At 35.9% G+C, this 21,500-nt stretch overlaps 3 protein-coding genes across 3 annotated transcripts; all 3 read left to right on the forward strand.

Moving 5' to 3' along the window:
* Positions 1 to 1,826: 1,826 nt before the first annotated feature.
* LOC145559288 (uncharacterized) lies at positions 1,827 to 5,568 on the forward strand. Its single transcript, XM_081620716.1, has 4 exons — positions 1,827 to 2,606; positions 2,718 to 2,777; positions 4,814 to 4,958; positions 5,075 to 5,568. Exons 1-4 carry the CDS (start codon positions 1,827 to 1,829, stop codon positions 5,566 to 5,568), a joined length of 1,479 nt encoding a protein of 492 aa, XP_081476842.1.
* Positions 5,569 to 5,613: 45 nt separating this feature from the next.
* Positions 5,614 to 6,501, forward strand: LOC145559289 (ATP-dependent DNA helicase RRM3-like). Its single transcript, XM_081620717.1, has one exon. The coding sequence runs from the start codon at positions 5,614 to 5,616 to the stop codon at positions 6,499 to 6,501; it is 888 nt and encodes a 295-aa protein (XP_081476843.1).
* Positions 6,502 to 16,096: 9,595 nt separating this feature from the next.
* Positions 16,097 to 17,956, forward strand: LOC145559290 (uncharacterized). The gene is made up of 8 exons (XM_081620718.1): positions 16,097 to 16,240; positions 16,332 to 16,593; positions 16,689 to 16,797; positions 16,880 to 17,092; positions 17,191 to 17,302; positions 17,420 to 17,511; positions 17,627 to 17,747; positions 17,819 to 17,956. Exons 1-8 carry the CDS (start codon positions 16,097 to 16,099, stop codon positions 17,954 to 17,956), a joined length of 1,191 nt encoding a protein of 396 aa, XP_081476844.1.
* The last annotated feature ends 3,544 nt before the right edge of the window (positions 17,957 to 21,500 follow it).

The following is a 21,500-nucleotide window of genomic DNA, read 5'->3' on the forward strand; positions in this document are numbered from 1 at the left end:
AGAAACTATCTGATGTTTCTTGTTTGTTGTGATTAGCACTGCTTATGTTTGTTATTCCTAAATGGCTGAAGTCTGTGAGTATGCCAGGACCCACTGGCCAGTTTATGTAAGCTTATGCTTTATGTGTTTTAATGATAATGATCCATTTTCTTCCTTATAATTCTGGGTTATTGTCTGCAATTGTTTCTGTTATAGTGTTATTTTCTACTGTTCATTATGTTTCTGTGTTGTTTGCCTGTTCCTAGAATTGTCGCGTTCAATGTTCTGCAATAGTTGTATTTGTCTACAGTTGTAGTGTTGTTGCCATGAGTAAGGAATCTTGCCTTCTTTACTATCTAGATGCATGTTGTTGGGCATTTTCTAAGTGTGGCTGTTTTAAAATTTATGTGATGTAGACCGCTGCCTTAATTACAAGACACCTGCTAATGCTCGTGCCAGCAAACGCACACGGGCCTTGGATGCTATGGTCCAGCCATTCTCAATACGGTATAAATTGTATATGTAATGTGTTGTTGTCGGCTTTGGTGCACTGTGGTGTACAATGGCATTTTACCTGATATTGTTTTACAATTGCAGTGAAACTGGCGAAACAAGTATTCAGGGTGCACAACAACATGTAGCTAAAAAACCTAAGAATAAACCTAAGCCTAATCCAAAACCAAAGCCAAAGCCAAAGCCAAAGCCTAAACCAAAGAGTGAGCTCCTCTCATGAAAAATAATATGTTATTAGCTTGCCTTATAAACTAATTTTTAATGATGTGCTGCAGTCAACCCGACTGCTGTTATTGGTCAGCCGCTGCCAGTTGGCCCTCTGCAATTAAAGGTGCTGCCTCCCTGTCTGAAGTGTGGTGCTAAAAAATTGAACATGAAACATTGCACTTCTGTTGTGGAGATGGGGATATCAAAATTGCTTCAAATTAATACCCTCCTGAATTGGAGCGTTTATTTATGTCTGATGATGAAGATGCAGTGCACTTTAGGACATATGCTCGGTTGTATAATAACTTATTTGCTTTCAACTCATTCAGAGGTGACCATGATGCTAAAACTGAAAAAGGAATTTACGTATTCAAAATGCATGGTCAGATATACCATTTTCTACCTGATCTGTTACCAAAAGAGGGGGGGCCTAAGTTTACAGTTGTATTTCTATGATGGCCAGTGTGAGGCTGCAAATAGAACTAAGTGTTTTCCAGAAGTTAGGGACGATATTATTGAAATTCTAATGCGAGTCACCAAAGACAATCCATATGCTCAGTTTTTCCGGTCTTTAAAAGAGATCAATGTAACTGAGGATACGCAAATAGTTATTAATCAACATGAAGTTTTGGACCAACGCGTGTTCAATGCACCAACAAGCGATGAAGTGGCTGCTATATGGACAGACAGTACAGCCATACATCTCTTTGTCCGGTATATCAGATGACATTCATCGAATATATCATTATTATGGATGTTATGATCCATTGCAGTATCCTCTTCTGTTTCCGTATGGTGATTGTGGATGGGCATAGGGGATGTGCAAGAATTACAGAGACAAACAACGGCATGGATCAACAGCAGTAGACCCTGTGCATTCATGTTCTGTAAACAGTGAAGAAGATTTGCTTGCTGAGGAGGCTATTCGTGAGTTCCTATATTACTATGACAAAATTTGCTATTTTGTTATTGTTATTTGGGGGAAAAAATGATACAACCCTTATGTCATTGTGTTCACTAACTTCTGTGTCTTATATTTAGGTGCTTCGAAAAGTAGTGGAACTTCAGACAGGCATATTTCCCCAAGGCAGTATTATGCGTATAAACTTTAAAATCGTCCACGCAATATGCTGCTTCGTGCAAGTTGTTGTTGCCAGCAGTATATTGTAGACATGTACATCAAAATAGAAAATACACAATTAGATTTCTTCAGGCGAAATCGGCAAACAATACGTGCTAATCTCTACCAGGGAATTTTAGATTCTGTGGAAGGAGGTGAAACAAATGTTATAAATGTTGGTCGTAGAGTTATTCTTCCTCCGACTTTTATTGGAGGGCCACGTGATATGAAACGCCAGTACTTAAATGCAATGTCATTGGTTCAGCGCTTTGGAAAGCCTGATTTATTTGTTACTATGACATGCAACGCTAAATGGCCTGAGATAACAGCTGAACTTGCTCATGGGGAACTTGCACAGAATTGTCCTGACCTTATAGCACGTGCTTTTCGGTCTAAACTTATCAGCCTTAAACATGAGATAATGAAAAAACATGTGTTTGGTGAAGTTGAGGCAATGATATATGTGATTGAATTTCAAAAAAGAGGCCTTCCTCATGCTCACTTCTTAATCATTCTTAAAGGTGAATGCAAGGTCAAATCACCTTCAGATTTTGATAAGTTTGTGTGTGCTGAAATCCCTGTTGAGTGTGACAATCTTCGGAAGATAGTCTTGGCCCATATGATGCATGGCCCTTGTGGCCTGCGGAACCCTTCATGTGGGTGCATGAAGAAGCAGACAAATGGCTATATTGCCTGTAAGTATAATTATCCTAGAGCATTCCTAAGCGAAACAACAAACAATGAAGATGGCTTCCCAATGTATCGAAGGAGAAACACTAGTGAAAGTGTACATATTCGGGGAACTAACTTAGACAACCGGTGGGTCATTCCGTATAATCCTTATTTATCAACCCTTTTTGACTGTCACTTGAATGTTGAGGTTTGTTCAATAATTCAGGCAGTCAAGTACTTGTACAAGTATGTGTACAAGGGCCATGATAGGGTGTCGTTCAGTGTGGTTGGTGTAGACACCCATTTGTGTCTCCCCAAAACCAAACCCAGTGATGAGTACCTTTCACGTCGAATCATAATCGAATGAAGTGAAAGTGTGGAAAGTTTAGTGTTGCGGATAGTTTTAATTTCTTTTCTTTTCTCTCTATTTTTGAAAACCTATTTTGAAAAAACAGCCAATCCAGTTTTGTTGGTCCATGATATGGGTCCAATAGTAGTGTAGTTGGATGGGGCTTGAAAGGAGCTTTCCAACGATATATTATAAGCCCAATTCCGATGAATATTGAGGAAGTTATGGCCAAATTACTAAACTGGGCCCGGTTTAAGCCTTATATGCGGCCCAATTATCTAGAGGAGGGCCTAATATAGATTTATCATTCCTAATGCAATTAGGAATGGTTTTAGTCTTCTAGATTCTTCTAGAAGGTTCTTTTCATTCCTAATTCAATTAGCATTGATAAATTGACTTTTTGTTGACTTTTTAGAGTTTTAATCAGAATCAAAGAACATTTTTTAGGAAAATACGATTTTATCCTCATGTACGGCAATTTCTATCTGATTTTAAGAAAACGCGTGAATTTCTGAGTCAGCGCCAAACGCCAGCTGTAGCGCCTGACGCTACGCTTGGCGCCTGGCGTTAGCCTTAACGTCTGGCGCTAAGGTCAGCGTTTGGCGCTAACTTGGTTTTTTGCGTCAGAACTCTGTTTTTGATGTTTTATCTTTTTGGCTGATTTTCTCTATAAATAACGTGTAAAAAACTCCGTTTTGATTCACCAACTTTGATCAAGATTTTCTTGATTACTCTCTCTCTCTCCCTCTCTCTCTTTTCTAAACTAGCCTTCTCTCAAATATAAAAATTCTGCATTCATTAGATTTAGATACACCTAGCCATATTCGAAGTTGCCTTCTCCCTAGACGTGAAAGGTTTAATTTCTGAGGGTTTGGTCCCAAATCTCTCTTTCAATTATTTAATTTAATTGATGTTTTGTTGTTTATATTTTCCTTGAAGTTACTAACGTGTGTATTTTGTTATTAGAAAGAGGTACGAGGCATCAAAGTAAGTACTTTAATGGTTTCTATTGATGTTATGATATAGAGTTCATGCTTAGGTTGTTATTATGATATTCCTAGTATCAATGTCTAGGGTAAATTTAATACTAAGTATGATTGTTATGATGCCTTTTATTTTCTTTCCTAATCTTGTTAGTATCATGTTAGGGTTAAAGCTTTGATTTTTATTATTTAGTGACATGATAGGGTTTGTTATTAATCTTGTTAGTATCATGCCTAGGATCTTGCTATTATTATGCTTTAACATGATTATTGATTATAATTATTATTATGATTATTTTTATAATTGTTATGATTTTTATAATTATTTTTATGATTATTTTGTTGCTTGATATTTATTGTTATTGCTTGATCACACTTTTTATGCATGTTTAAAGGGAATTGGTACTTGTAATCACGCTTAATAAGATAATTAATAATCTTGTTTAGGGTTAATTTGATTATAATTCAGGTGATCGCCAATAATAGTTTATTTGTGCATTAATATTCAACCAACATAAATAAACATGTTTAGGGTAATCCTATTAATTTCATGTTAGTCAGAAAGCACACATGAATACGGTCTGAATAAAGTAGAGGCCTATTATTAGGGCAGGTTCAATCTCTTTTAGGTTGGATTTGTACCTTCATCCCCGAACCCTATTTGGTTCAAGACCTTATGGAGTTGACGATCTCTTAGATCGTTAAGGGGTGTAACCTTCACCTCGTGAACGGTTAACAAGTTCCTAAAAAAACTTGTTGGCGACTCTTTTGCTCTATCTTCTTTCCCTTTGGACGCCACCGTACTTTAGTGTATGATCACAGTGGGGTTCAAGCTAAGGGATAACGCTTGAAATATTCCCTACAGCTGGCCAGGAGGATGCAACTTTGGATGAAATTAAAAACTTTTAATCTGGCACATGGGTTTCTCCATGTGAAGCAGCTTGGAGAATTTTTGGATTTGACTTATTTGAAATGCATCCGCCTGTTCAGCTCTTACATGTGCACTTGCCTAATATGCAAACTGTTGTTGTGCACCCTAATGAACGTTTAGACACTGTGGTTCAGAATGATAAGCGTTCACGCACAGCTCTCATAGAGTTCTTTAGGCTGAATGCAGCTACTGCTGGTGGTACAGGTCACCTGTACAATGAGATGATTGAACACTATAGGTGGGATAATGGAAAAAAAAGGCATGGTTTCAAAGACAAAACAAAAGAATAGTTGTCGGACGCTTGGCTTTTGTTGCTCCAGGCGAGGGTGAGAGGTTTTTCTTGCGTCTGCTACTTATTAATATTCAGAGTCCTAAATCCTTTGAAGATTTGTTAACAGTGAACGGGCAAGTTTGCTGTACTTTCCAGGAAGCAGCTATTAAAAGAGGCTTAATGGAAGCAGATGGTGCAATGGTGGCTTGTTTAGAGGAGGCATCAGAAGTGAAAATGCCTGTAGCAATGAGGCAACTCTTTGCTACTATCCTTATCTTCTGTCAGCCCAGCAATCCTAACACTTTATGGCTGCGCTTCTATAGTTCACTAGCACAGGATTACAAGCATGCAAATCCAGGTGATGAAGACAAAGCAAGAAGGCTAACTGTAAGATTAATTGAACAGTCATTAGAAGGCATGGGTAGATTGTTAGCAGATTTTGGCTTGGGGCATTTGATAAAACTTGATGATGCAGAAATCAGGAAAACCAGAGACATTGTTGATGCCTTGGAAGCGCCAATACCTGATGAATGCATTTCTTGAAGAGACGCTCTGAATTCAGCTCAGCAGATAGCATTTGATAGCATTATGGAACATGTAAATGGCAACATTGCTGGTTGTTTCTTTGTAGATGGTCCTAGTGGGACTGGAAAGACTTTTTTGTATAATGCACTATACACTGAGGTCCGGAAAGCTCAGAAAATTGTATTGCTTACCGCCACTTCAGGGATAGCAGCTTCAAACATACCATCTGGCAGAACAGCGCATTCCAGATTTAAAATTCCTCTTGATTCAGATATATATCTTGCATGTGATGTTCCAAGACAGGGTAGCCTGGCCGCTTTAATTAGAGCCACTTCTTTGATAATGTGGGATGAAGCATCCATGGCACGACAGGAAAATGTGGAATCGCTAGATCTGCTTCTCCGGGATCTCTGTGACCCTGATCAAGTATTTGGAGGAAAGGTGGTTGTATTTGGACGGGATTTCAGGCGAGTCCTCCCTATTGTTCCTCGGAAGTCTCAGAGAGAAGTTGTAGCTGCAAGCTTAGTCAGATCATACTTGTGGCCTAAAATGATAAGGTTCCGATTAACAGAGAATATTAGAGCTAAACACGATCCTGCATATTCTGAGTTTTTACTGGCGGTTGGAAATGGACAGCTGCAGAATACTGAAGTTGACTTTGTGCAGTTGCCATCACACATTGTACATTGCTATGACCCGGAAATCGATCATGTACCAGTTGTGCCATCTGCTACTTTCCCGAAAGTTGGAAGCATGGATATATGTCCAAGCATTTTTACAGAAACACCAATCCTTACACCCATGAATGAAGATGTAGATTCAATCAATACTTTTTTATTGACCAATTCCCGGGAGAGCATGCTTCATACAAAAGCTTTGACTCTCTTCTTGATGATAATTGTACCCTCTACCCGACTTAATTCCTCAACAAATTATGTCCTGGAGGTATGAGCCCTCATGAACTCATCTTGAAGATAGACTGTCCTGTTATCTTACTGTGAAACATAGTGCCATCTGAAGGTCTGTGTAATGGAACAAGGCTTATATGTAAGCGTTTTTTACCAAATAATATTCTTTGCGTTATAGCAACAGACCATTACAAAGGGAAATTTTGGTTTCTGCCACGCGTTAATCTTCGCCCTTCATCTTCAGCAAATTATCCCTTCCAATTTGAGAGGAAGCAATTTCCCATTAAGCTCAGTTTTGCCATGACAATAAACAAGTCACAGGGTCAAACGTTTAACAAAGTTGTCGTATACCTCCCACAACCTTGCTTCTCACATGGCCAGCTATATGTAGCGCTCTCACGTGCTAAGAAATCTAAGAAAGTCATTGTCTTCAGCCCAAAGGTATCTACTACATTGTCTGCTTCATATGTAAAAAATGTTGTTTCTTATGATGTCCTAAGGTTAGCTTCAATCATTTAGCCAGGTGCAACTATGGTCTGTATGAGCTTGTCACAGTTCAGTTTCATTAATTTTTGTACACATAGCCTGTTGCAATTTCAGAATTCAAATAAATAGCTTGTGTTGTTGTTGGATTTAGATACATCCAGTATCTCTTTATTTTATATGCTATTGCCTTCATTTAGTATCATTTGCTAAGATTTCTTTGCCATTATCAACACTCACAAGTTCTTTAATAGTAAACTTTAAAAGCTCCATGTATTACATATTTGCTAAACAAAGAACTGTTATTCTTTACTAGACTTTAACAAGAACAACCATTTAAAAACATCTTCTGACTAAAACTTAGCCTAGCATTAGTACAAAGAACAGACATAAGACAGTGATAAATCTCACTTAGGGTACATAGGACAATACACTTAATAAAGCTTAAGTACCTAGACATTGAATACCTAATATCAACCTAAACACATTTCTAACATTATACTACTTCAGAATACATTTAGGAAATTAATAACATTTACTTAGATCACAAGCAGTGCAGTACAGATCTAGCAGCCAGTTAGATAAAATAAAGGCTTTCTTGCTTAAAATGAAACTCCACCTGAAGCATCACTTGCAGGGGTGTATGATGGGCTAGAGTGATGGTGGATATCAGTGCTGTGAAAAATAGGATGGTCGGTGTACTTGCTTGTTCCTTCTTGTGAGTTTTGTTTAGCATCAACCTCAGCAGTTTGCATGCAGCAGTCTCCTTGTTGACTGGCCAGGTTATCTTCTGGTTCACCAAAACAGAGATCAGAAACAAGTTTCTCTAGCTTTTGCATCCTCTCCTCGAGTGAATTAACACGATCCACCACTGCCCCTATGCTTGCTTCTTTAGCCGACCCTTGCTGTCCACTACTACCCTCCTTGCCTTTGCCCTTGCTTGCCATTGTGAATTGTTTGCTTTGAAATATGATGTATGGAATAGCTAAGATATTGCAAAAATCACTATATATTTGTACCACCTTAGCCTCATTTATATATACAAAGATGATACACTCTATTGCTTTTAGGATAAAGGTATGCTTGCATAAGTTATCTCATCACAGCTCATACACCACTGACACGGTAAAGTCGTATCCCCTAATCAAAAGTAATTCCTAAATCCTCTAACTAAGGTAGATAGGGAAGTAGGGTCGAACTCCACAGGGAAACAAGTCTTTCTACTCCTAATTAATTATTATAATCTAAATTATCTAAGTAACCAATATTTATAATTGAATAATAAACTAAACTACGGAGATCAAGAATAAGGGGAAAATAATATATAAAAGGATCTAGGGCATAGGTTCACCAATAAATAATACTCCAGGGTAAAACATAATAATCAATCATTGACATTGCATAAATAACATGATTAACAAACTCTCGCAATTTACTAGATCTAAGTTCCTATTAAAAATAGCCTTTAATATCAAATTAACATCTGCTCGATTCATCAATTCAATATTGCTATACTTTTACAAGCCATAATTGTAAAGCGTTAAAACAATTCAATAAGAAATTATCATGCAATATCAAAAATCAATAATAGTCAATCATCAATGCATCAATTAACCAGATCGTAAAGGGCTTTCGCTACGTATTACAATCACAGAATTAAGCTACCGGTATTAAATCTCATCTCTCGAATCTCGACTTAACCATTTATAAATTAATCTGCCTATTGAAACTAGACCTAAACATCCATTCTCATCTGTCGAATCTCGAATCAATATTGTCAAACTCATCCATAAAAGATCAGGCCTAATCTAGTCACAGAGCATTAAATCAATCAATAGGAAATTAATCTAGCATTGATAATTAACAACAATAAATTACCCCTTCATATTATTTAAGGATCCCCATAAACCCTAGAAATAAAACTACTCACACATAATTAAATCTAAACTAATCAAATAAATAAAACGAAACATAATCAAAGAAGTAAATGAAAAGCTGAAATTAAAGGAGAAGAAATTGTTACTAAAGGAAATCTGGATTAATGAAGTAATTAAGAACAAAAGTTGAGAGAGAATTTAAGGGAGAGAAATATCCTAAGTAGAGAGAGAAAATCTAAAAGAAAAAGGTAATCCAAAATTACGTACATAATTCGTACTTAAACATTCCTCAAAACAAAAATTAAAACTAATCTAATCAGCTCTGAGAAAAACACGCGCCCGATCGGGCTAGAGGCCGCCCGATCGGGCGCGCCTTTTTCCTTGCGCCCCTTCTCAGCAGCGACGCCCGATCGAGCTAAATGCTCGCACGACTAGGCGCGCCTTAGGCCACGCACCAGCAGTTGCATGCCGCGCCCGATCGTGCTAATGCTTGCCCGATCGGGCCCTTGCTTCTCTTCGAGGATTGGACTTCGATTGGGCTTGATTCCTCAGCCCAATCCGGATTTCCTCTTCGGGTCTTGAATACTCGGTCCAAATACCTCGGTATCCCGAGCCCTTAATCACCGGCTCGATGACTCTAACCGGCCTTGGGCTTCAAAGATGGTTGTGCTCTTCTAATTTCCGTAGTCGCTCCATGAAAAACCCGAGAAAATGCTCCAAAGGCGCAATTTCCTACAAAACTTAACAAAGACTACGAAAACACTAGAAAACACCAATTAGTAATAAAAGTGGCTCGAAAGAGCCAAAAACACTACTAATTATGACCAAGGGACGGGGGTAAATTACTATATAAAATGGACATATCAACCACAAAATTGGATTAGAGCTTAAATAAACTGATGGACAAAAGAGCCTACTCATAAGATCATATGCTACTGAACATGGACTTATAGCTAAAATTGCAGACAATCAGTGTGCAGTAGTTTTGAACCACTTGATGCATTGCACAACATAAATATGCTTATCTGATTGTACAGAGGTGTTGGCTACAGCTATATGTTTCTGTAAAATGTAAGGCCTTTAATTTGAACCCTTTATCCAATCATCTTGTATTGTAAATTTACTGCACACTATGCCATGAGCTCAGCAGATATCTGTCTATAAAAATAGATGTTTTAATCATCTTTTCTTGTTACATTTAACTTTCTGAATTAGGGTTTTAGCATTATTAAGATGTCCTTACTGTTTAATATATGTATGACAACTTTACACAGAAGGCCATCACACACATAACAATACTACAAAGATGTTTATTTAATCAATAGTTAATATTAAAAACAAACAACATAGAACATCTTAGATCAGAAAGACATGTAATTAGAAATAGCACACTAAATCGAGCTTCCATATAAAGGCTACCAACACAGGTAGCCTAAATTATATTCGACACAATGCACTTTTCTTATTATGTCCTCACAGACTATTGTTAGGACTTATTACATCAAACCTAGACAAGGGAATATCCTTAATGATTCACATTGGCACTAGATCTATATCAAAGAGTGCAGGATATCCTTTTCTATACTTAATTAATGTGCCTTGATTTTCTTGGACATTATACTGAGATGTGAAATTGGTGACTCTTTTTATCTCACATTTGGTGATTAGGACACCTTTCTTCACACATTTCACCTTAGCATGAAACTGTGTATCAAAGTTCTGAAGTAATACATAACTTGAGTCCTCGAGTTCACTTAACCAGTAATTTGCAAATTCGACAGGTACATTCTGCAGACAACACGATAATACACAATATTATTCCATAAAAATAGTTTGGAACATTAAAAACAAAAAAAAAAAAAAAAAAAAAAAAAAAAAAAAAAAAAAAAAACACTTACAATTGTCCCTTTCTTAAGATAAGGTGCTGTAAAAATAAATTTAAAATGTGGCTCACGACAATGATCTGCAAGCTCCTCAAGGCGAGCATTTGTTTCAGCCATACTTGCTGAGCTGCCATGATAAGCTGGCTTACGTCCTCGCCTCTTGCTCGAACTGCTATTGCCCTTGCCAGATCCGCTACCTTATGTTCTCCTGCCACCTGTTGGCCTCAGTATCTGAACATAGAATACACTCTGGCCTGTATACGTAAATTTGAGACCATCCCCTGGAATTACACCATCGTCCCTAACAAAATCACACCAGCCACCTTCTAAAACAGTGATCCAGCTATTTCCATCCTCTTGTTGTACCATAGTAGCTTCCCAGATTCTTGATTTACCATGCACCAGCAAATCGACACCTTGAAATCCTTCATATAATATGCCTTGGAATTCATCAGGGATGCGCTGTAGAGTAAAATGCAAGGCCAAAATATCACCACAATTATAAAGTTAGCAACAGAAAACAAAAGCTAAGCATGTAACAATTTTAACATCCACATTAATGGTAACTGCATGTGTTACAGCATAGCAAAATAGTAAATCAATAAGCCCCATTTCATACCACTTTCTCTGCATGCTCAGGCCGATAACGAACAGTAAAAGTAGTTGCATACCCAGTCATTTAACTTGAAAAACAAGTTGTTAAGATAATTTTTTTTGCTTGTAATCACAGTTTGATGAGTATTGCATGCTTGATAGCAAGCAGTACTATATATAGAACAAAAAACAGACCAGTTTTTTGTATCACATTAAATGCATTTAATATAGCCTTGACAAGAAAACACTTGAATAAGATTCTGTTTTCAGACATTGAAACAGAAGCCATATTCAATATTCTTTTTGGATATTCAATGACAGTCATAATTCAGGTTAAAAAAAATCATGAAACTCATAATGCTCCACAAATATCTGTATTTTAAAACTGTCATGTATGTTTTGATACAGATTTAGCATATTTCATATAAACCATGTAATCCCCCGTATTTTTAAATATATTATAAATGAAATTATATTTTATTCATAATATTTATTTGTATTTTTCCGGAATTTAATTTCAAAAGTTTCAAATTATTTTGGGTAGAAAATTATTTTTATTACAATATGATTTTTATGAACCATCATTCTATAATTCATGTCCAAACAATCAAAGCCAATCTCACTTTACATACTTGATTGGCCCATTAATTTTATGAGGCCCAATCTTACAACTTGCCCTACACCACTCTCTCTCCTATAAATACCCCATACATCCCCAAATTTTTCCCCACACAAAAAGGTTAGTAAATTCTTTTCTCTTTATTTTATTTCTTTATTTTTCCTTTATTTTTCTTTTCTTTTTCCTTTTTCTTTCTTTCTTTTCTTTTCCTCCTCCTTCCTACGTGAGAAGCTGCTGCCCCAATTTGCTGCCGCCACTTGCCTTGGCCGGATTCCGGCGCTGCCGCGCCCTGGCCGGCGGACCACCAGCCTGCCACCGCAGCCACCCTCCCCCCTTCTTCTTCCTTTGTTTTCTTAATTTTGCTTAATGTTCATATAATTAGTTTTGAGTTTTGATTTTATAGTATAAAGTTTATATTTTTAGTATCAAAATCATGTTTTTGATGTTTTAAACTAATAATTTCAGATTATAATTGTTGTTATAATTTTCAGATTTTATAATTTTAAAACCTAGGGTTTCAATTTATTTAAATTGGGATTTTAGGGTTCTTATGAGCAATTAATTTGGGGCTTTTGTTCCTATTGCATTTCTAATGATTAATTAAGCATAAAAACATGTTTTTAATGAAGTTTTAAGGACTTTTAATCAAATTTATATTGCTGGAAATTTGTTTAAGTGTTAATTTGTGATTATTGGTTGTTTTCTAGGAGGTGATTATTCTCTAGCTAGGAGACTTCTAAGTGATTAAAAGTGGCACAAAGGATTGTTTATACGAGGTACGTACATGTCTACTTCGTTGTAAGTAGTATCATGTTTAGGTACCAAAGAAAAGAACTTAGTTTCATGATTAGAGAACACTTGGATGAAAATTGTTTGGTTATACATTTAATTAATTCATGTGCTTATGTTTATGAGACATGTTTTGGTGAATTGATTATGTTTGTATGGAATTATGGATGCAAACATGTTGAATTATATTGGATTAATTGTTTGTATGGAATGTTGATACAAGCATAATTTTATTGGATTGGTTTGTTAACCACATTTAGATTATTAAAGGATTGGAATTGAATGGTTTAAGTGGAATGAATTTATTAATTATTCCACAAGGTTGTTATTTATTTTATTTATTAGTCAAGCATGACTTGTTATTATGTTGAGTAAAGTGGATTAAGCCTAAATGGCTAGGTGGGTTGACTATGTTCAACAATTTGGATAATTTGGAAGTTTAATGGATTTAAATGTCAATTTGTGATGTGATCACCATTGTCCTAAATAAGATTAAAAGTAAATTGATGTATGATTTTTATGTATGGTCTATTTGATTGAGTCGGCTATTAATTAAAATTGTAATCACGTAAAGTGAAACATGGATGAGCAATAAAACTCTGGAAAGCGTGCACTTCTGGAGTATTGACAATTATGGGTTGGGGTACACGGTGGTAGCCCGTGGCTTTTCGAGGCTTGTTTGATCAACATGTCCTCTTTTCTTTTGGTATTTACATTTTATTTTATAATGAAAGTTAGATGGGATCCTAGACTAACTTTGTGAGAATGGAGTCGCGCCCATTCTTGCATCGCGCTAAACTTTTATTTTAAATGGTCATTTGGGACCAAAATGATTTGGTGGATTGGACAACCTCGTCTATTGCTTACTTTAAATTAAATTAATTAAATTAAATATAAAGAGTCAAGTGTTTGGAATTGATTAGCAAGTATGTTGAGTCGATTGAATTGTTTAAGTGTGGAGTCTTGATTAATGAATTCGTGTTGTATGTTTATTTACTTTAATTAGTTGAGCATGCTAGGCTTGGTACGTTGTATGTATGTACTCAGCTTTGCTGATTGCGTGCTTTTGTGTGTTTTCTTTTGGTCATGGCCTTCGCCTTTCAATGACCCTGTGATGATCCAATTATTACACTTGTATTATTGGGGAGCAGTATTGCACAGGTTAGCTTGATGATGTGAAGTTAGGGGATTTGACATACGCATTGTCAAGGGATTGGTGTGATTGAGAGTATTCGTTCTTTGTGTTGAACTTATTTATGTTTTACTGTTTTAATTATGTTTTGGTACTTTGATTATTGGTTTGGTTTTAAATAAGGGCCTTTATGGTTCCAATTTGTAAGCTTTGACTTATTGGTTTTCTAAATTATATTATTTTAATATTTAAGTTGGATTTCTGCTGCAATACTTTGATAAAGCCTTAACGTTTTAACACGTGGCGGTAACATGTCAATGGTTCTCCACTATTTTATTTAAAGTAAGTGGTTTGTAAAAGGGAGAATTATTGGGGTGTTACAAACCAAGTATCCTCAAAGACAATATATTATCTACTAAATGAAAAGCAAACCATTTCTTAATGCCAAGCATTGTAACTAGGTCAACTGTATTCATGAAAATTGTGCTGTAGTAAATACCATACTATTGTTACAGTCAACCCAAATTGTTTTCATTAGACTTTCAACCCTTAATTAATTGCACAGCTTTGAAAACTCTTGAAAGAACACTATTTTCAATAATCAGGCAGAATGCAACAAATATTCCTTCCCAATAGTCATAGACAACTATTATGGTAAGCCAAGTAAGTCCAAGTTATTTACCATTCTCCAAAAACATAACATATAAACATGTAACTGGCTTGCTCTAGGCTGCCATGTATGTCTTAACACAAATGTATCTTTAAAGAGGCCATATATTATGTAGTGGCCTAATCCCAAAACCAATCCTAAATGTGTGATTCTATAGGCACAACTTTACCTTAGTCTAAGGTCCTGAGACTAACACAAATGCTTATGGCTGGCCACATATGCAGCCCATTCCTTTGATTGCCAATATACTTACATTTCTCAATTCATAATGTTAGCAAATCCAATATCAGTTTTCAAGAGTCACATTATTTTTAAAACAAAACAAAAAAGATAGCATCTTGGATGCTAGTAATCATGGAACAACTAATTATCCAATGGTTATTAAATAGAATCAGCTATCACCTCCTTCAAGGCTATTACACAGAAGACAACTACTTAACCCAATTTTAACATGATGCTCTAAATAGACATTGAAAAGAATCCCCATTTTTCTAATATAGAGTTCTTTACTATGATAACTTGCATTTTTAAAATCGAAAAAGCTAAGCTCTGCAACTTGCAAAACAAAAGCAATGCCACAAGACCTATTTAAATGCTGGTTATTAGATTGCTGCCATCATTGACATTTTGTGCACATAGGTTATTAGATAGCAACTTCTTTTTAACCAACTCCAAATCTTCAAGAAATATCTACATTGGTAAATTTCAATGCTGCACAAATCAATAAAGCAGTTCAGCTTTCTAGGGAACTAAAACATTGTAACAGCCTTTAATCTGTTGGTTAATAAACTACTCTCATCATTACTTAATTTTGCACACAAGGTGTTAAGGAACGGCTAAGTATTTTGCTATATATTTCTACTGCTATAAGTGGATGCTACTAACAACTACCTTCTTTCCTGTTACAAAATTCTATACACAAGTTGCTCCAGCTTCCTCTTCTCATCCAACTGCATATAAAAGTAAGTTCATTAATGCCTTCTGCTATTTATTTTTATCTTATACAAATAATGATAATAATATTATGAATGATATGACTATATTATTCTTTCTTATATTGAAATTCTCATGTACATGGCATTTATTATCAATCATTTCTGCCTATATCATATAGCAACCTAGATCTATCATATCTGTCTACTTATTATTGTTGAATTTTTGCTTGCAATTCCTACACTTAATGCTTCACAAAACTATTTCCCTAGATCTACTTCATCTGGCATACTTAGATTGTCCACCACTTTTCTGTACAACATTTAATTTTTATGGTACTGTATTAGAGTTTTGCTTCAAGTTAAAGTACACTTATAGCATGCACATATTACACTTGCCTTAGTTTAGTGCCTGCATAAAACCTGAGTATAAATTAAGTTATTGTAACTTTGTAAGTTGGTGGGCTAATCAAAGTCTGATGTGTGCCTGCATATATGCTTAGTGAGCAAACATATGAAAGTTGCTTAATACTTTGATTAATACTTAAGCTAGAAAAAAAAAAAAAAAAAAAAGAACAATTTGGAAGGCTGCCTAAAGCATGATATGTGCATGCAAATATGCTTGGTTGGACAAAACACTCACCTGTATGTATTATTAGATGAAGCCTGAATTTGTGCCAGTCAGCAAGCTCACTCCTAAGAGCAAATCCTACAAAATCAAGGTAGCTGTGAAGGAAAAGTCTCCTGTAAAAATTCCTGCTAATAAAAGGAGATTCCAAAAGCTTGTCTTTGCAGACGATGAGGTACCATCCTATGGTGTAGTTATCTTATTCTACATGCAACGTTGACTATCTTTTTTCACTAGCACTTTAGGTTGTCTTGTTATGTATACAGGGCAATGAGATCAGAGGAACATTGTTTGGAGATGAGATTGATCACTTCAAAACAGTCCTTGAACATCAAAAAGAGTACATAATTTTAGATGCTCCTATGAAGGCTACTGACCCCAAATTTGTTAACAAAGAAGGGCCATACCAGATTGGCTTTGGAGGAAAGATTGCAATCCAACCTTTGGTACCTGATTCTGGTCCTGTTCTTCCACAATATACTCCTATTGCTGATGTTCCTCCGACTAGAAATGATGATGATCGATTTGGTAATGGTGTTCATTTTTATACCTAGATATACAAATACTTCTCATGAATTACTCTTGCCAAATGTCTAATGCATTTACTGATGCTCAAAATTCAGACATACTTGGTGTTGTTGTTCACATGGAAGATGTTCGGCAAAGGACTTCACTCAATGGATTTCCATTTGATGTTTGCGACATTGCTGTTGTTGACCACAGTGTTCAGAGGTTTTCATACTTCATAATGCCAGTGATTACTCCACACATTATAGGCTGCCAATAAACTTAACAATGCACTTTGTCCATGCAGGCCTGATCAAGCTCTTATTATCTCGATGTATGGCAGTTTAAAACCAGCTACACACAGAGGTAACTTCACTCCAGTAGCTAGACATTTACTTCCCTTGTTTGCTATGTTGGCTAATGGTGGACAAATATTGCTAGGTTTTTCCCTGGCATCTTCCATGTCAACAACCATTGATCCAAACCCAACTTCTCCTGAGGCAGCTGCACTGCGCGACTGGTACAATCAACTTATACACTGTCAATTTAGCATACTCCATGTACTCTGCCTATTTGTGAAGCTTAGTCTGCCATTGCTAACTCATTATAAACATGAAGGGTGCAAGGAAATGCTGACAAATTAAATGACTGTGTTGCTCACCAACTCAAGTGGATTGAAGAACTTAGCAGCAAAAACCTCACACCAGTTGCTGCAGTTGCTGACAAGACGGTATGCTTAACAGATTACCTCTGTAGCACAATCTACATAACTCCTCTCATTTTCTCACAAGCTTAATCTAGCTTGCAGTCGACAAATGTTACTCCTGACACACGCTTCTGGGTAAAGATAACAATCCTTAACCCTCAGGAAGAAGATGTTGTTGCATACATTGGATGTGTAACTTGTAGCAAGCGATGTGACTACTTTCAAGGCTCTAGGTTTATGTGTACGCACTGTGGAGAAGAGAAAATTGTTGAATTAAAGTATGCTTTGACTCATTACACTAATTATACTACATATATACAACAACTAATATGCATTCAATCAATGTAGGAACAACTTCACCTTTATTGCAACAGATGGAACTGGTAGCATCCGGTTTACTGCTTTTGGCAAAGAATGTGCAAAGCTGCTACGCTCTACAACCACTGAACTTCTAGAAAAGAAAAAACAGGTAGTTAACAGTTCACATGTTCACAATATAAGTTTCATGCACCATGCTAACTATACCTGTACAATGTATAGGAAACTTGGCCAGAATTTGCTGCTCTAGCTGCTACACTACAATCTAAGGCCTCACTTTTTCAAGTTGGCCCTGCAGGCACCATCAAGAGGTCAGGCGTACTTAAGTGGTACGTGAAGGTTGTTTCACTCGAGCAATGATTGCAACATAATTGGGCTTCTAATAGGAACACACTCCTCTAAGATAAGCTATGCTTATCCTTTTGCATGTGTTCCTATTCGACACCTTTTACACAATGCAGGATTACTTAGACCATTTTATTTCCCTTTCCTGATCTGCTCTTAGTGCACACTATAGTTATGCCAGCCATACATGTTAATTTCCCTGTCTTTTGAAAACTTTGACTTACTGTCGCAATCTGCGCCTTATTCCTGTAACTTTTGCTGGAACTGATTTGCTATGGCTATGTGTGCTTTTGATGTAATTATTTTAACACTTGTGCTCCAGGCTTAAATTAATGCACTTAACTATTTAACTGCATATCTATACCTGCTACTTTTGCTTAATTCAATGCTATTAACATGTTGTTTCACATGCCTAATGAAGTGATCACTTTTTTCAAATCACAAGACTCTGATAGCCTCATGATATCACAAAGTTTCAGAAACTCAAAGAGTGATCCTTGCATTCATTCAATCTTTCAGTTTGCAACACAATACTTAATCTTTGTGAACATCGGTCATTTTGAAAATCGTTTCCAATTCTTCCAACTATTATGATCAATATCGTTCAAGGTCATTTCAGAAATCGGTCAGATTACAAAACACTGTAAAAAAACCATAACCCACAAAGCTAAGCTAACAAAATATATTGGTAACACTGTTATTCTTTAAATCAAAGCTACTAATACTACACATCCTCCCGATAAAGTTAGACATATAATGAATATAATCGCTACTGAACAACCAATCCATATAATCTTCACCTTCTAAACACCTTTCCTCCTTAATCAAAGAAATACATGGGCTATGCAGATTACCTCTCTATTGTCCTGATCCTTCTTCCCTTTCAAAACCTAGAAGGCTAGAAGGATTTGTATCTGTAACAACCTTAACTAGCTCACATGAAGTCTTAACAGTCCTGTAAGCCAAACATACTTATAGTTCATGATTTTAATGGCAACTAATGAAGGATCTAATTTTTGGACAATTAACTGTATTTTGCTTCCCATATGCATTCCAAACCAGAAGTAACAGGAAAATGCTAGCCCAACTACAATTGAGTTCAAAAACTATCAATTAAACCAACAACTAATTAACCAACATTCACTTCATATGAAATACCTCTGATTATATATAGCTGAATAAATAAAAATTTAGACAAACATATTTATAAAACCTTCAATATTTAATATTCCAAACATAATATATATAGATGCCATTAGTTCCAACAACAAAATTACATTAAACCACTTAGACAGCTAGCTGGCCCTAGAATGACTATCTACTTAACCAAAATCTATACTGCATAAACTACTTGCTTAGCTTAATCAGAGTCAAACCCAAAAACTTCATAATCATCACCAGAAACTTCAGGTGAATGATGATGGTATGGGTAGCCAATGTCTTCTTCAGATTCTCCATCATACCACGAATCATATTCTGCCTGCAACCCATCTTCCTCCTCTTCGTTTTCTTCTTCTTCCTCTGAGCCCTTCTCCTGATTAATCTGTGGTTGTTGTTGCTCTTGCTGCGCCACACCAAAGTTTACCTCACCAATTGCAGGCTGCTCCTGCACTCCTTCAGCATGAACAACAACAATTGAAGAGATTACCTGTTTCACAACAGGCTCTTCATCACTGATTTTCATGTCCGTTTGCCCTCCCTCGACACCAACCTTAAAACCTCATTACCCTTGCTACACTAAACCCTGCTTTTGGATGATTCCCCTTTGAAACCCACAAAGCTCCTCTTTCTGACAGGTTCTTTGTCGCTGTCGCTATCGCTGTCAACCTGAATCGGAGAAGCAAACTTACTACCAATTCTAATCCCCTTATTCTTGTTCTTATCCTCAGCAACTGGGATCGAAGGAGCAGAGTTGCTGCCAATTTTAAGCCCCTTATTCTTCTCCTTTTCCCGAGCAACCTCAGCGCACTTTTCAAGTTGTTCATCGATATCTTGCATTTCCTTCGCCAGCTTTGTTAATTTTTGGGTTGCATCAAGACGAGCCTCATCCGCTGTGAAATATCGACCCAAAGGTTTTCAATCCTTCTTTCTAAGAATTTACGATACCATTCTGTAAATGGAGTGTCTTCATCGCTTTCATCCATGAGAGAGCTTAAGTTTCAAAGTTTAATGGAAGATTAGAAATGCTGAATACGAAAAGCTCTTTCAATTTGCATCAAAAGAAAAGAGAGGGTTTTTGGGGATGTGTGACTGATCACTCTCCCTTTTTAATACACCCCATGTTGTCACTTGACGTCTTTTCGAATGTCTTCATAGCATGCAGAAGAAGAAAGGTCGCCTTGTTTCAGAAAATGCACAATGACCGAGGAAACGCTACAGTTTTAAAACTAATACTCTATAATTTTTTTGGAGCAATAAGCTTGTTATATATAACTACTACTAAGAGTATCCAAAAATAGAAAGCAAGTTTCTTTCACATTTGTTTAATACCAAACCAACTTACAAACTCATATAATAAATTTATCCTGGAATTTTTGTTTAATACAAAACGTTTATTACATTATAAAAAGATTGTTTTAACTTCAACCCAATTAACCTCATACATTAAAATGATAGTTTTTAGCTTATACCCAATTAACAAAATATTGTCGAGCAAAAACTTAGACGAGTGTAAATTAAATACGCGCCGTTCCATTTTAAAAAATTAGATGAGTACTAAAACTCACATGTAGTAAATTATTAAAATATAAATTTTAATTTTTAAAGTGTCATTTCTTATTTATATTTTACTCAAATGTTACCCTTCAAGCCTTTTTCTACCAAGGTTTATTGACATCACCTACATTTCATTATTGATTGGCCTATTTAAGTTGTTTTATTTCTTAGTTATTGAATTAAGCCCACAAAGCCAAGCTCTTGCAACCTTGCCCCTAAAAAAGACAAAAAAAATTATAGATTAGCTACCTTTTCGTAATATAAGCCCATTGTATAGATTTAAAGCTAGACTATGGTACGCCCAATTTAACTTATCATTCTATAATTGAGTCATGCAATCATATTTTCTTAATTTGATACAACAACATTATTAAGTATTACTACATAGATAACAAAAACATTACTAATCTATAAACATCGATAGCATTGTATTTATAGATAAAACAAATGCTTCAACAAATTAATTATGCATTTACATTAAACACTAAACGGAATCCTGCCAATTCGCCAAACGGAGCGCCACATCGCGCGCGCGGCGGCTCGAAAACTAGTATAATTAAATACATGTATGTAATATTTATAACGGGTTATTTGATTTTAAGGAAATTTATTTTAGATTTTGTACAAAGTAAAAGTCATAGTTTAGGTACAATTGTAGAAACCTTCTTTCTATGTGACAATTTATTTTTATTATATTAAGCAAGTAATTTTGGAGGGAAAACTTGTAATAATATGTTGACAAGTGTCTCTTTAAGTTTCGCCTTTAGTATTAAGTAATTGATAATTGATTGATTGATAATTGATGATTGATAATTGATGATTGATGTGGCCGATTTTGTGATTA

Source organism: Chenopodium album, chromosome 9 (assembly GCF_948465745.1).
Source record: "Chenopodium album chromosome 9, dcCheAlbu1.1, whole genome shotgun sequence".
NCBI lineage: Eukaryota > Viridiplantae > Streptophyta > Magnoliopsida > Caryophyllales > Amaranthaceae > Chenopodium > Chenopodium album.

Excerpts from the sequence above, each read along its gene's own strand:
- LOC145559288 (XM_081620716.1), top strand. The coding sequence starts at position 1,827 with ATGCTGCTTCGTGCAAGTTGTTGTTGCCAGCAGTATATTGTAGACATG. Across the intron at positions 2,607-2,717 it reads GGAGAAACACTAGTGAAAGT|GCAGTCAAGTACTTGTACAA; the intron begins GTACATATTCGG and ends TCAATAATTCAG. Across the intron at positions 2,778-4,813 it reads ATAGGGTGTCGTTCAGTGTG|CTCTTACATGTGCACTTGCC; the intron begins GTTGGTGTAGAC and ends CCGCCTGTTCAG.
- LOC145559289 (XM_081620717.1), top strand. The coding sequence starts at position 5,614 with ATGGAACATGTAAATGGCAACATTGCTGGTTGTTTCTTTGTAGATGGT.
- LOC145559290 (XM_081620718.1), top strand. The coding sequence starts at position 16,097 with ATGAAGCCTGAATTTGTGCCAGTCAGCAAGCTCACTCCTAAGAGCAAA. Across the intron at positions 17,093-17,190 it reads GCAGCTGCACTGCGCGACTG|GGTGCAAGGAAATGCTGACA; the intron begins GTACAATCAACT and ends ATAAACATGAAG. Across the intron at positions 17,303-17,419 it reads CTGCAGTTGCTGACAAGACG|ATAACAATCCTTAACCCTCA; the intron begins GTATGCTTAACA and ends TTCTGGGTAAAG.